This window comes from Sapajus apella, unplaced genomic scaffold (assembly GCF_009761245.1).
Source record: "Sapajus apella isolate SASKATOON/1434 unplaced genomic scaffold, GSC_monkey_1.0 scaffold33, whole genome shotgun sequence".
NCBI classification, from domain to species: domain Eukaryota; kingdom Metazoa; phylum Chordata; class Mammalia; order Primates; family Cebidae; genus Sapajus; species Sapajus apella.
In genome coordinates this window covers 11,039,790-11,052,495 of record NW_022436973.1, presented here as the reverse complement: position 1 = coordinate 11,052,495, position 12,706 = coordinate 11,039,790, and the positions used below count along the sequence as shown (strand labels likewise).

The 12,706-nt window shown below is 50.8% G+C and overlaps 2 protein-coding genes across 5 annotated transcripts in view; both read right to left on the bottom strand.

The window, feature by feature from the left end:
* Positions 1-48: 48 nt before the first annotated feature.
* LOC116562841 (putative testis-specific Y-encoded-like protein 3) lies at positions 49-2,582 on the bottom strand. The gene has a single exon (XM_032295290.1). It carries the CDS (start codon positions 2,450-2,452, stop codon positions 1,370-1,372), a length of 1,083 nt encoding a protein of 360 aa, XP_032151181.1. The 5' UTR covers positions 2,453-2,582; the 3' UTR covers positions 49-1,369.
* Positions 2,583-4,790: 2,208 nt separating this feature from the next.
* PLAGL2 (PLAG1 like zinc finger 2) overlaps positions 4,791-12,706 on the bottom strand; it is a 15,485-nt gene continuing 7,569 nt past the window's right edge. For 3 of the 4 annotated variants that reach the window (XM_032295286.1, XM_032295288.1, XM_032295287.1), the window contains one exon: positions 4,791-9,927. In XM_032295286.1, coding sequence (XP_032151177.1) covers positions 8,697-9,927 — 1,231 coding nt within the window. In that variant the 3' untranslated portion in view covers positions 4,791-8,696. Of the gene's footprint in view, positions 9,928-10,092; positions 10,657-12,706 lie in introns of those variants that run through there. The other variant, XM_032295289.1, reaches the window with a different exon arrangement.

The window sequence follows — 12,706 nt, the reverse complement described above, 5'->3', positions numbered from 1 at the left end:
GACAATCTTGCAAAAGTTCTCAACTAAAAGCAACAAGCAGGGCTTTATAGCATAATGCCCCAATGGGCTGAAACACAGAGAGATGCATAGGAGAGATGGGGTTTCTCCATGTTGGTCAGGCTGGTCTCAAACTCCCAACCTCAGGTGATCCGCCCACCTCAGCCTCTCAAAGTGCTGGGGTTACTACAGGTGTGAGCCACTGCACCCGGCCCAAAGTCTTTCTTGTTGAGTTTAAGAAAAAATCTTTTTCTTCAGTTGTTATTGTTTCAAAGCCATCATTTAAAGAAAAAATGGTGTGAGATCTGGGTATGGGTAGACAGGCCCCATGACCAGGAAGACCCCCTCCCCAGTGCCCACAGCCTGGCAGCCTAACAGGTAGAGGCGGGGGGGCTGCCAGAGTACCTGGATTCCATGGGGTCCAGTAACTGGGGCTGAGGAGGGGATCCCGTCCTTGCCCCTGCCTCATTCACATGCCTAGATAGGCCAGTTTGGCAGAGTTCCTGGGGATCAGGGGCTCTCCTGTGCATTGGCAGGTGGCCCAACTAGGTCCACAGGCAGTTATGGAGGCTCCTGTAGACCTGGGAGCAGGCAACAGGGCTGATGGTGGCCTGGGCAAAATTCACGGGAAAGGTGATGGCCAGGCATTGGTGGAGCACAGAACAGACCCTCACAAGCCGTAGCAGGCTGTGATGTCAACCACCGTGGGGCAGGAGGAGCAGTATGATCACAAAGAATGTGCTGTCCACTGCTTCATGCCCTTGACCTCACCCATGCCCAGCAGCCGGCTGTGTGCTCATCCTGCCAGATGCCCAAGAGTCCACTTGGTGGTAGCCTGGCCTGTGCTCTTGAGGCCATGGAATGTCCAAGTCTGGGTGGCACCCAGCATCAAATGCACCCACTTCATCTTGGGTGATAAGACTCAGCTTGCCACAACCAGGGTGCAGAGCTACTGTAAGCACAACCAGCGCTCATGCGAAGGCCGGCAGGCTGGGGGCTTGAAGCATAGGCCTCAAAGAGGCACTGTCCTCCAAGTAGTGACTTGCCGGTGCCCTTGTCAAAAATGGCTGCGATGGCCACAGTAACTGGTCCATACCATAAAGATGATGGCAGTGCACATCCACAGCACTGGGTAGATGCAGCCGCATGTGACAGCCATGTGATGTTAACACAGAACAGCATGAGGCTATATGGAAACAGCAGAGACTGGCCACAAGGGCCACAATCTGAGATCTGAGTCGACCGAACATGGAGAGCCAGAGCGCACAGAACAGAAAGACAGCAGAGCACCCCCCACTGGCCTGAGCCCAAATCCACCACCCACAGGAGGCCAGAAGGAGCTTTATGTAGGCCCCACATCCCAGGGCAGCACCTAGCCGGACTGGAACCCGTAAGGCCTAGAAGGGGCCTCCGTAGGCCACCTTGCGAGGCCTCCCCTGGCTCTGTAGGGCCTATCCCCCAGCAAGTAGTACTGCAGGGGGTTGGCCCACAGGTCATCTTTAATAATCTGGGCAACGCTGTCGGCCTCTGGGAGGCTGTGCTGTGAAAACCAACTGAAGAAGCTTCGGACAGTGTCCCGGTTCCTGTGTACGAGGGCCGGGGGTTCCTGGCCCCGGTGCCACCGGATGCGAGTCGCAATAGACACCACTCGGCCTGAGGGTCTGCATTCATACTCCTTTACTATCACCTTGTTCTGGAAGTAGGGGTTGCTCCAAAAGCGGAACTTGAATTTGCAACCTGTCCTGGAGTGCCTGAGCTCCCTCACCTCCAAATTCATCAGGTAGCAGAGCATGTCTTCATCTCGAGGGCTGATCATGGCTGACAGCTGCGGGTGGTTCAGAAAGGCAGTGACCCAGAAGCCAGGAATATTCTGGATGATGAAGCTCCTACGGGCGAGGTGCAACCTGTGCATCCGCCCAAACCTGCGCTCAAGCTGGAGGTAGGCCCTGTCGGCCTGGGCGCTCATGGCCTCCGCCTCCCACTGGATGGCCTCCAGAGGGTCCACAATTAGGACACCAAAGTTCAGTGGTCCCGGGCCCTCCTGGGCCTCCGCTCCCACCTCCTGCTTCTCCTCCCCCACCAGCTTCTCCCCCACCTGCTGCTTCTCCACCTTCTCTGCGGCCTCCTCCTTGAAGATGGCGCCCTCCTCCGTGGTCGCGTCCTCGGCCTTCTCGCCGGCTCCCGCCCGAGCCCCCGGGCCTTCTGAACCGCAGGTTTCTGGGGCTTCGTCCAGGACCCGACCGTTTTCCAGGCTCAGGGCAGTCGCCGCGGAGGTCGCTTCCCCGCGCCTGGGGGAAGGGAGGGCAGTCCCGAGGCCCGCTGCGGGGTGGAGGGACCCGCGCCCCATAGCTTCTCGGGCCCAGGCCGCAGGGGCCATGCGCGCGTCCCCCTCCTGCTCAGGGCCGGGCGGCGGGCGCGCCGCGGCTTCCGGGGTCCCTGCCCTCTCGTCCGCCATCGCCTGCGAGAGCCTCTGGCCTGGAGGGGCTCGGGGAGCGCGGGCGACTGCAGGCTGGGCAAGAGGGGCGGCTGTCGGCGGGAGGACAGTGGGCGGAAGGCTCCGCCCCGCGCGCCCCCTTCTCGGATGTGATTCGCTGGGGTCCCCCGCAGCCGGGCGAGCGGCCTGAAGGCTGGGAGGAGGGGTACGGGGCTGCTCGATGAGGGTGTGATTGCGGGCGCCACAGAACTGGCCCCGGATTCGTTGGCACTGGCGATGGCGATGGCGATGGCGATAGAGGTGGAGGTGGGGAGAAGTATGTACCAAGCAAGGGTCAGCTCGGAGCAAACACCAGGGGACAGGCCCAGTCACTGGTCCTGGATAATTAAAACTTTCCTATCACAGCCACCACGCCAGGCGATTGCTCAACGTTCCCCACCTGCAGTGGGCAAGCAGAAGTCGCCCAGCTCCCACACTCCAGTGTTGCTTTGGGGCAGTTGTAGGTCATTCGCAGCCTTGCATTGGTTAAGTTACTCAGGCACACGCGGAAGGCTTAAAGAGGTATCCCCTGCAACGACTGACCAGATTCAAACCAGATACACTGTAATGGTAATCTTCTCACACAAAGGTGATCAACGCATTCATGTAGGGAAAGAAGGTGCTTGAAATATTCATGTGGGGAAAATAAGCAAGGTCGGAGTGGAAGGATCTGGGGCAAGAGAGGGTGTTAAATGCTACAAACAGGGAGCGAGTGGGCATCTGCCTGGTTTCTCCAACAGGAGTTGGTTCCTCCCGGGCTGGGTGGCAGAAGCCAGGCGGACCCTGCTTCACTTTGTCCGAGGCCCAAATGCTACCCTTCCAAAGGTGGACTCTAGCCTTAAGTGCAGGGACTGTACCAGGGCTGTACCAGGACTTTTCCTCCCCAACCAGCTTCTCCCCCACCTGCTGCTTCTTCACCTCCTCTGCTGCCTCCTCCTTGAAGATGGTGCCCTCCTCCGTGGTGACATCCTCAGTCTTCTTGCGCTGGATGAGCCAGCCCTCGAAGTCCTTGATCCTGCAAATCTGTGTTCCTGTGGTCTCTGCTCCCAAACTGTGACCTATGAAGGTCAGTACCCCCACCTCTGCCCAAGTCCTTGCCACCTCTTCCAGAAAGCTTTCAGCGTTTTTCTGACCAATGGATGCAACAGCTCCCTCATCTGAGCCCTCAGACCTATACTGTGGTATACACTCCTTAGGGAGCAAGGTGGATTTCCTTAGAGTCCTAGCTAGAGTTTTAACCTACTGGGGTGGACACTGAACATTTGTCAAGCAGAAGGCCAGAGATGAAGGGTCAACCCACTGCCTTTGTACACAAAACACCTGTACTTGTTAATGCCTCCACAGGCTCTTGGGCTGGACTCCAAGTGACTTGCACTGCTTGGCCATGGACACGGGCTCCAGACCACAGAAGTCAGTTCAGTCTGAGCCCCTGATGGGAGGATCTCAGCACAAGGGTTGGCGCCCAGGATAGTGGTGATGACCTTCATTAATAAGGTCAAGGTCAGGTGAAGCCATATAAGCCTCTCAGCAGTCTGCGTGAACCCACTGGTTGGGCACAAGTGTAGGTTAGGTCAGGTCCTAGCTGTCACCAGCTGTCCACCTTGGGCAATGATGAGCATGAACATTTTTGCTTTCTTGGACAACCAGCATCTATTCCTCATCCTAACAATGCCCCAAATTTCCTTTGAGAAACCACTCCTCCTGTCTCAGCCTTGTTGTCACTGGCATATGGTGACTGGTTTGGGATGGTACAGAATCCCATCAAGGCCAATGAAACAGGATGCTTACTGGGGCTTCTGTGGCGAGTCCTCTCCTGAGAGCCTGGAGGGTTGCTTCCTTTCGGTCAGCAGTGTGTGAGAATGGCAGGTCTGGAATCCAGGCAGCATTCTGCTCACACCCACACAAAGGGGGAAATCTACTTTGCAGGGCCTGTGGATGAAGTCACAACTGCATCACAGAGCAGGGAGAAACAGGAATGCTGAGGCCAACCATGTGGAGCCACTAGATCAAACCTAACCTAGAGACTGCTCTACAGCTGGCATTTTTCAGTTACACGCAATTTCACTGTGAAAAGCCAATGATTTTGGCTGTCTGATCCTTGCATCCAAGATAGAATTATGCCACTTACCTCAAAGACATACAACTCAGGTATTTAACATCAAAGAAGAAAGCTTGCAGGTGCTGATGGGAGGGGTTTTTACTGTCTGCCCTACACTCACCACCATCCTGGATGCTAAAGATGTCCGGAGATTCCAGTTCTTCCCAATTCCAGGCTCTCTCCAACCCTTTCCCAATCAGACAGGTTCACAACTCCCAAACACATCATTCAGAAGTTTTTAATAAACAACTTCATTATAAAAACCTTTTTTTTTTTTGAAAATGTAATTCTGTAAAACATTGAAAAATCTACTTTAACAAAGATATGCCCTGTGCATTTTCTAATGGCACTTATACTTTACAATTAAAAACCTTGTTTTATATAAAGCCAAAAATACTCCAAGAGGTTATTCACTGTGTTTACAAAGTGCTAGAAGATTTTTGTCTTGTATTTTTCTCTCTTTAAATAATCTGGAGTTACAAAAGAGTGGCTCCAAAGCCTTGACCACTGGTAGGGAGGGAGAAGCATAAGAAGTGGTGTTTTAGGAGTTCTAGTGCCAAATATGCAGAGGTGGAGAGGTGTGAGTGGGAAGAATCAGCTAAGGAAGTTAGCTGACACACAAAGAAATTGAACTGGAATTTTTCCAAACCCCTCCATGGAGGCACTAGATTATTATAGAGAACACCCTTTTCCCTCGCCATAGACCCTACTCTCCAGAGGCAAAGGTCACGGCCAATTCCTTCCACAGCAGGTTCAGAGCTCCAGGAGAGGCCAGGGTGGGGTCCCAGAGGAATCTGGATTTTTCTGGCCAACACCTGCCTAAGGCAAAGTTTCTTATTACATAAATATCCTTGTTAAAAAGCAAAATATTGATCCTGTACAATATAACCTGTTAAAAAAAATCGTGCTTACAAATAGCTCCTAGATAAGAGGAGAGGTGGAGAGAGGATGGAGAAAACAGCTACCAAAAAGGGAGGGGGGAATTTAAAGGACTACTAGGGAAAGTTTTAGGGCAGTGGGAGAATTCCAACTTAGGACAATATCTATGAGCAAAAAAGTAATCACACCTGCTTCCCGGATTTCAATTAAGAAAATGCCATTGTAAAAGGTTGGGGGGGGAACCTCATTGGTGCTCCTTTCCCTGCCTCCCACCTCTTTAAGATGATGCAGGGATCCTTTGAGCTGACATCTGGGCATGCCATTCCCTTACTCCCAGGACTGGACTCAGCCCTGACCAGCTACTGTGTAGGGTGGGAGGGGGACAGCTCATTGCCGACAGAGGCTGGAGGTGGCAGAGAAAGGGGACATCACCCCTTTTTTTCCTGGTCCCTCACTGGTCTTTGCCACATGCCATGGCTCCTGTCCTGGGCAGACACCCCTCAGGTTCTCATGGCCTCAGTAAGCATACTGAAGTGAGTTTGGGTACTGAGTGTAGGATAAAGCTATTCTTATCCTTTGAACCAGGCCATTAAGGCTTTTTTTTTTTTTTTTTTTTCCCCTCTTCTCCCCCCGCCCCACCCTGATTTTAGGAAGAGAGGTTTAAGAAATGGCTGGCTAGCTATGGTCCAAAAAAAAAAGGTGAAGGCAGATATTATTCCTCTGTACCAGCAAAGTTCACAGTGATGGGAAAATTCCTTGCGGGTGGTGAGGACACTGAGGGAGGAGGAAAGGAAAGACAGGATAGACGGGAAGACACCAAAGTGGGGAAAGCAAGGAGAAAAGACAAGAGGTGGGGGTGAAACAGTTGCTTTGCCAGTCCCATGACTTTCCCAGCATCACTTACGGGGAGAGAGAATTCGAGGGAGGCAGAGAGGACAGGACTCCTCTAACAGCCCAGGACTTTGTATTCTGCAGCAGAGGCCCAATGGCCTCTGTAAACTGAGGGTGTAGGGAAGGTGGCAGTTAAGGGGAGAAGGGTTGCTGGGTCTAGTGCTGAAGACCGGATACAACAAGGAGAATGGCAAGAGCGAGTCCCAACTGGATTCTCACATCCTATTGCCTATAATACGAGTCCCAATAACATGCACAGCATGCAGGAGGTGGCTGCGTACCAAGGTAGACGCTTTTTAAAATAAACCTTAATTAGTCCCTGGGACTCACTGAAACTAATTTTTAGAAGCAAATCATCTAGTCTGATTCTAACCTTACCAGACATTTTAATATCTGGTTTTTTTATTTAAAGGTATCCCAAGCTACCCTGCCTATATCGAAACACACTTACTCCAAATTGCTTCCAATCAAGGGCTAGGGAGCTAAATTTTAAGGCTTTCACCTCAAACAAGGAGTACTGGCCTGGGCTGAAGCAGAAGCCTGAGTCCTGGACCTGCTCAGTTCCTGATGACAAACCAAGTGAGCCTAGACAGAAGGCGGGTGAGGGAGGACTGGGAGGAGGCTGAGGCAGTTCCTTGGTAGTTTGTCCTGAAACCCTAGTGGAGAAGTCAGCATCAGGCACCTCCTGAGAGAAGTGCCCAGAAACTGCTGACTGCATCTGTCAAGAGTTAACAGTAAAGAGGTAGAAGTGTGTTTCTGAATCAGAGTGGAGATGTCTCAAGGGTCCCACAGTGGAGGTCCCTGAGCTGCCTTCCTTCCATGAGTGGGAAGAGTGAAGCCCATGAAGAACGGAGATGAAGCAAGGATGGGGTTCCTGGGCTCTGGGCAAGGGCTGTGCTCTCTACAGCAGGAAGCCCCACAAGTCAGAAGAGAAGAACTAATCATTTGTTGCAAGAAACCTTGCTGGATACTAGGGGCAAAACTGGAGATGGGGATGGTAGCACAAGAAGAAAGTGGAAGTTTTTGGACAGAAAGCAAAGAAGCCTATGCACAGTGGCTGAGTCCACTGCAAAGTGGAAGGGACAGACGGGACATTGTGGATAAGGAAAATTTTGGTTTAGGACATAACAATGTACCCATAGATTAGGACTTAACTATGTGCCCATTCCTAACTTTCTGCAAACTCTTCTTCCAACAATTCCACAACTTCCTGGAAAAGGGACAGGTGGGAGGAAGACAAATGAGGGGCTCAGACCTCCTCCTTTGCTATTCACACCAACCCAGAGTCTCTGCTTCCAAGATTGATAACAGCTCATGATGTTCAAGGTGGGGACTACGGGTTGGGGAGGTGACAGATGTGGGTATGCCTTTCATTTCTTCCCCTCTCCAGTTCAAGAGGAGGATGAGGGGGTCATAATGTACTTGGAGAAAAACAGAACTGCAGACCTGTGAGAAAACTGCTCCAATCTTCTTGCCTGTCTTCTGTGGACACTGCCGAGGAGGGCAGGAACAGATGCAGTCATGGAAGATGGCAGTGACTGAAGCAGTCCAAAGTCAGTTTATTTCCCCACGGGGGAAAAATGTGACCTCAAGTGAAGAGAAGTCAGCAAGACCCGACTCCGCCTTGTAAACAGGACTCCAGTTAACACCAGGTACCAAATGGTTCAGGCTGGTGCCAACTGGAATGGACTGATGGGAATGGATTCACGGTGTGTAAACAGTGTTCACTGCAATCATCCTAAGGCTAACAGCTTGGCAAGGGAGGTGAAATGGTGTCTGAGGGGACTGTGTAAACGGTACCGTTGCTGGACAACACTGACTGGAAACAGAGGCGCTGGTACAGTAGGCGTAGGTGGGCAGGAAATAAAGGCCCTCTCTCCTGCCCATTGGTTGGAAGCAGGCGATGGAGCCAAGTGACCTTCTAGAGCAGGGCCTGACCAACTGACTGCTGTGGGGTCTGCAGGTTGGAACCAGAAGGCGGGCTTCTTGGGCAATTTCTCTTGAGGTCGTCCAAGGTGAAACCCTCTGTGTCTCCAAGAGGCCTTCCCATTCTCGAGGAGGTTCTGGCGCTTTGGAGAGGGACAAGGCTAAATGTGGCTCCCGATTCAGGTCAAAAAAATAAAAGCAAAAATACCTGAAGTCCTATGGTATGAGATCTTTTCACAGGGTTGGGGCTCAAGGCTCCTTCTGGAATTGATCCTGGAGCCTGAACCCCCAAACCAAGTGCTCCATACAGACACTGGAATTTTTTTTTAACCCAGCTCTGAAAGCTCAGCTGCCTTCATGGGGGACACGGACGGGGTGGGTACTAAGGCTCCCTAACAGAGCCAAAAACTGAGCTGAGGGCCTCTGTGGGGGCTACTGGAATGCTTGGTGGAAACGAGGCAGGGTGGTGCTACTCAGGCCAGATGTGAAGACCGGAGGCAAGGAGTGCAGGGGCCCAAAGTTCAGTGGTCCCCCAGCTCCTGGGGAATCTTGAGGCTGAGCTTGCAAAGTGGTGAGCAGGGGCTGTGCCTCGGCCTGGGAGTAGCCCATGACCAGGCCTCCTGTGGCCCCAGGCGGGTTACACGGGGGCAGGTTGAGTGGAAGAAAGCCCAGTAGGTGGGAGAAGTCCACATTAGCAGCGCAGAGGGCCTCAGAGAGGTTGGCGGGGCTCTTGGCAAGCAGTGCTTCATCTAGGAGGGCTGCAGCTGCCGCCGGCTGAGGTGAGGTGGGCTGGGGTTCAGCGGATGAGAGAGACAGGCTTCCAGGAAGCTCCGCCAGAAAACTATCCACCTCCACTTTGGGCAATTTGTCGGGCAAGTATGAGGTAGATCCAAGCTGGTATTTTGGAGGGAGCTGAGCTGGGGAAGAGATAGGTGAGGATTCCAGAGGGTAGCTCATACCCATGGGCAGTGTGTTGTGCACCAGGGAGTGTGGCACACCTGTGCTGGGCATCGTAGGGATGTGGGCACCATACATGCCCATGGGCAACATGCCAGGGAAGGCCTTGGTCCCCATTACGTCCCGAGAGGCCATGCACAGCACAGGGCTCAGCTCTTCCTTCACATTGACTGTGGAGCTGCAGCTGAGTAGGCCTAACATGTCCACTGGCTCTGTCTTGATCTTGAGCAGCTCCTGCGAGTGGCTCTTCTTGACATGACGCGTCAGGTGGTCCTTACGGCCAAACCGCTGGGCACAGTACTGGCACAGGAAATCCTTACGGCCTGTGTGCACCACTAGGTGCCGCCGTACATCCTTACGAGTATAGAACCGCCGGTCACAGTGGTCACAGGGGTGCTTCTTCTCCTTGGCACCACCTGCTACCCGGCGTGAGTGGGCCTTCAGGTGCTCTAGCAGGGCCTGGGTACTCTCAAAGGTCTGCAGGCACACCTTGCAGCTGAGGTCACCGCTGCTGGCAGCATGCATGGCCAGGTGGCGCCGGTAGCCCAGCTTTGTATTGTAATTCTTACCACACTCAGAGCAGTGGAGGGCCTCCTTGTTAGGGTCATGGGTCTGCAGATGATTCCGCAGATGGTCCTTGCGGTGAAACATCTTATCACAGTACATACACTGGTGGGGTTTCTGGGCTGAGTGGGTGGCCATGTGCCTGGGGTAGAAAAGGGAGAGAGGGGAGAAAGCAGAAAGAGGGGAGATCACAAGGGATGACTGGACAACCAAGGTGTCCATTAATAGGAAACTAGATACAAAAACTATGGCAAAGGCTTGCAATGCAATACCAAACCAATTCTATTCCACAGATATCCTTGCCTACCTGCAAAATAATGTGTACTGATATTATTTGCAGCATTGCTGGTAGTAGCAAAAAAATCAGCAACAATCAGAACATCCAATCTATCAATAGGTAACTGGTTACAGAAATTATGTTAAGTCCATAAAATGACTCAACTTTTCAAAAAATGAAGCTTTATATGTACTTACAGGGAATATGCTGCTAAGAGACAGGAAGTAGAAAAAATGAGGCAGAATAGTAGATATAGAATAGTATTCTATGTGAAAAGGGGAAAAATATACGTATGTTTGCTTGCATATGCCTAAAATATTTCTGGAAGGATATACAAGAAACCGAAGCCAGTGGCTGCCTATGGGAAAAAGAACCAAACAGCTTATGGATGAGTGTGATGGAGAATTTTCATCACATAAGTTTTTGTACCTTCTGAATTTTGAATTACATGAATGTATTTCCTTTTTTAAAAAATTACATTTAAATAATTTAAAATGATACAATAAAGAGAAAATGAAATATATCTAAATTTCCAGTCTGAGCACAGTGGTGTATGCCTGTAATCCCAGCACTATGAGAAGGCAAGGAAGAAGGATCATTTGAGCCTAGGAATTCGAGAACAACATAGCGAGATCCTGTCTCTACAAAATATTAAAAATTAGGTGAGCATGGTAGCGTGCACCTGTAGTCCTAGCCACTCAAGAGGCTAAGGCAGGATTACCTGAGCCCAGGAATTCGAAACTGCAGTGAGCTATGATTGCACCACTGCACTCCATCGTGGGTGACAGAGTGAGACTCTGTCTCTAAATAAACTTCCTCGAGACTTCATCTCTAAATAAATAAATAAACTTCCTTATCTAGAACAAATTTCCAAGATATATAGGGCTAAGTCAAAACAGGAAGTTCAATACAGTGCATGTAATACAATCTTTTTTGAAAATAAAAAAGGGAATATACATGTTTGAATGTCTCAGGAGGATACACAAAAACCAACCCCCAGCTGCCTTTGGGGAGCAAACACCCCTCTCTACATTACCACGTTCGTTACATCACAGGAGGCTGACAGTAACCCACACAGGCATGCGCATTCTTAGGGTGCTCATGCTGGAGAACCATTCATCACTGCATGCCTGTTTGTACCATTTGAATTGCTTGCCGTGTTAACCAGTAACACTTCAAGAAATGTTTTAATGGTATGGCACTTCAGTGTCCCTTGGTTTACCTGATTGCATATGGTTGAAAAGTGGCTCAGAATCCAGGAACTGCAATTCACAGCTCCACAGCACATTCAGAATCAACTCAGCACCCACTGTTTGCCAGGCTCTGCATAAGTTGTGTCTTTAACCTTGATCTCCAGACAAGGAGTCTGAAACACAGGGCGGCCCCCTCACCCACCAGTCAGTAAGTAGCAGAGGCTGGATTTAAACAGGCCTTCAGAACACCTATGTTCAGTCAGGTATGCAACAGCTGTCTCTCGTACAGCACCCAGTGATCCTTTCTCCCTGGAGGGTATCAAACACACGCGCTGCCAACATGATACAAGTGTACGCTCAAGAGTGCTCAAGACTGTGTGGGTTACTGTCAACCTCCTGTGATGTAACTGAAAATGCAGAGAGGGAGGTGCTGAGTGATCCACTGTTCATTTCCCTCATTTTGTAGGTGAGGAAACTGAGGCCCAAAGAGGTTTAATACCTCACCTAAGATCACACAGTAAATTTTATGTGGAGTCAGGGCTCCTGCTTCCTGACCCAGGACTTTTCCTGCAGCCTCCCACTGGGAACCGGACCCTCATTAAGAAAGTCTAAGAAGGCAGGGAACAGTGGCTTACGCCAGTAATCTCAATACTTTGGGAGGCTAAGGTAGGAGGACAGTTTGAGGCCAGGAGTTTGAGACCACCCTGAACAACTCAGGGAAGAGACTCTGTCTCTAGAAAAGATAGAAAAATTAGTGGGTGTGGTGGTGGTGCATGCCTGTGGTCTTAGCTACTCAGAAGGCTGAGGCAGGAGAATCACTTGAGCCAAGGAGTTTGAGGCTGCGGTTAGTTACGATCACTCCACTATACTCCAGCTTGGGCAAAAGTGAGACCCTAGCAACAGGAGCTTTGGGAGCCACTGTGGCTCAGGTCAGTTGTTCTGGTGCTTGAGGAGGCAATTCTACACGTTCAAGGCCATCCTGCGTAACCCACTAAAAAAAAAAAAAAATGAGACCCTGTCTCAAAAAAAACAGAAAGCCTAAAAGTATGGCCTTGACTGGAGTTCCCTTAAGATATAGGAGCACACAGAAAATCAAAGCACTCCTGAGGACCACAGAACTATCAAGAGGACAATCATGGCTACCATGCTACCCTGTTGCCTATTTTAGTCCCTTCCTATTTATTAACTGTTTTCCAGATGAGGAACTGAGGCTTTTGTGGTCTTCTTGTTCATATTTACTTGTTTACTGTCTGTACCCACATTAAGACTGTAAAACCAAAGAAGGCCAGCACCCTCTTATGTCTGGCTCACTACTCCACCCCTCACACCAAGCACTGTGCCTGCTACAGAGCAAGAGCTCAATAATGTTGGGCAGATGAACTGATGGTTGGATGACTGTGCATCAGGCCAATCTATCTCATTTCTTTTTTTTTTTTTTTTTTTTTTTTTTT

Bases quoted from the DNA above. Each gene is read 5' to 3' on its own strand.
- LOC116562841 (XM_032295290.1), bottom strand. From the start codon at position 2,452: ATGGCGGACGAGAGGGCAGGGACCCCGGAAGCCGCGGCGCGCCCGCCG.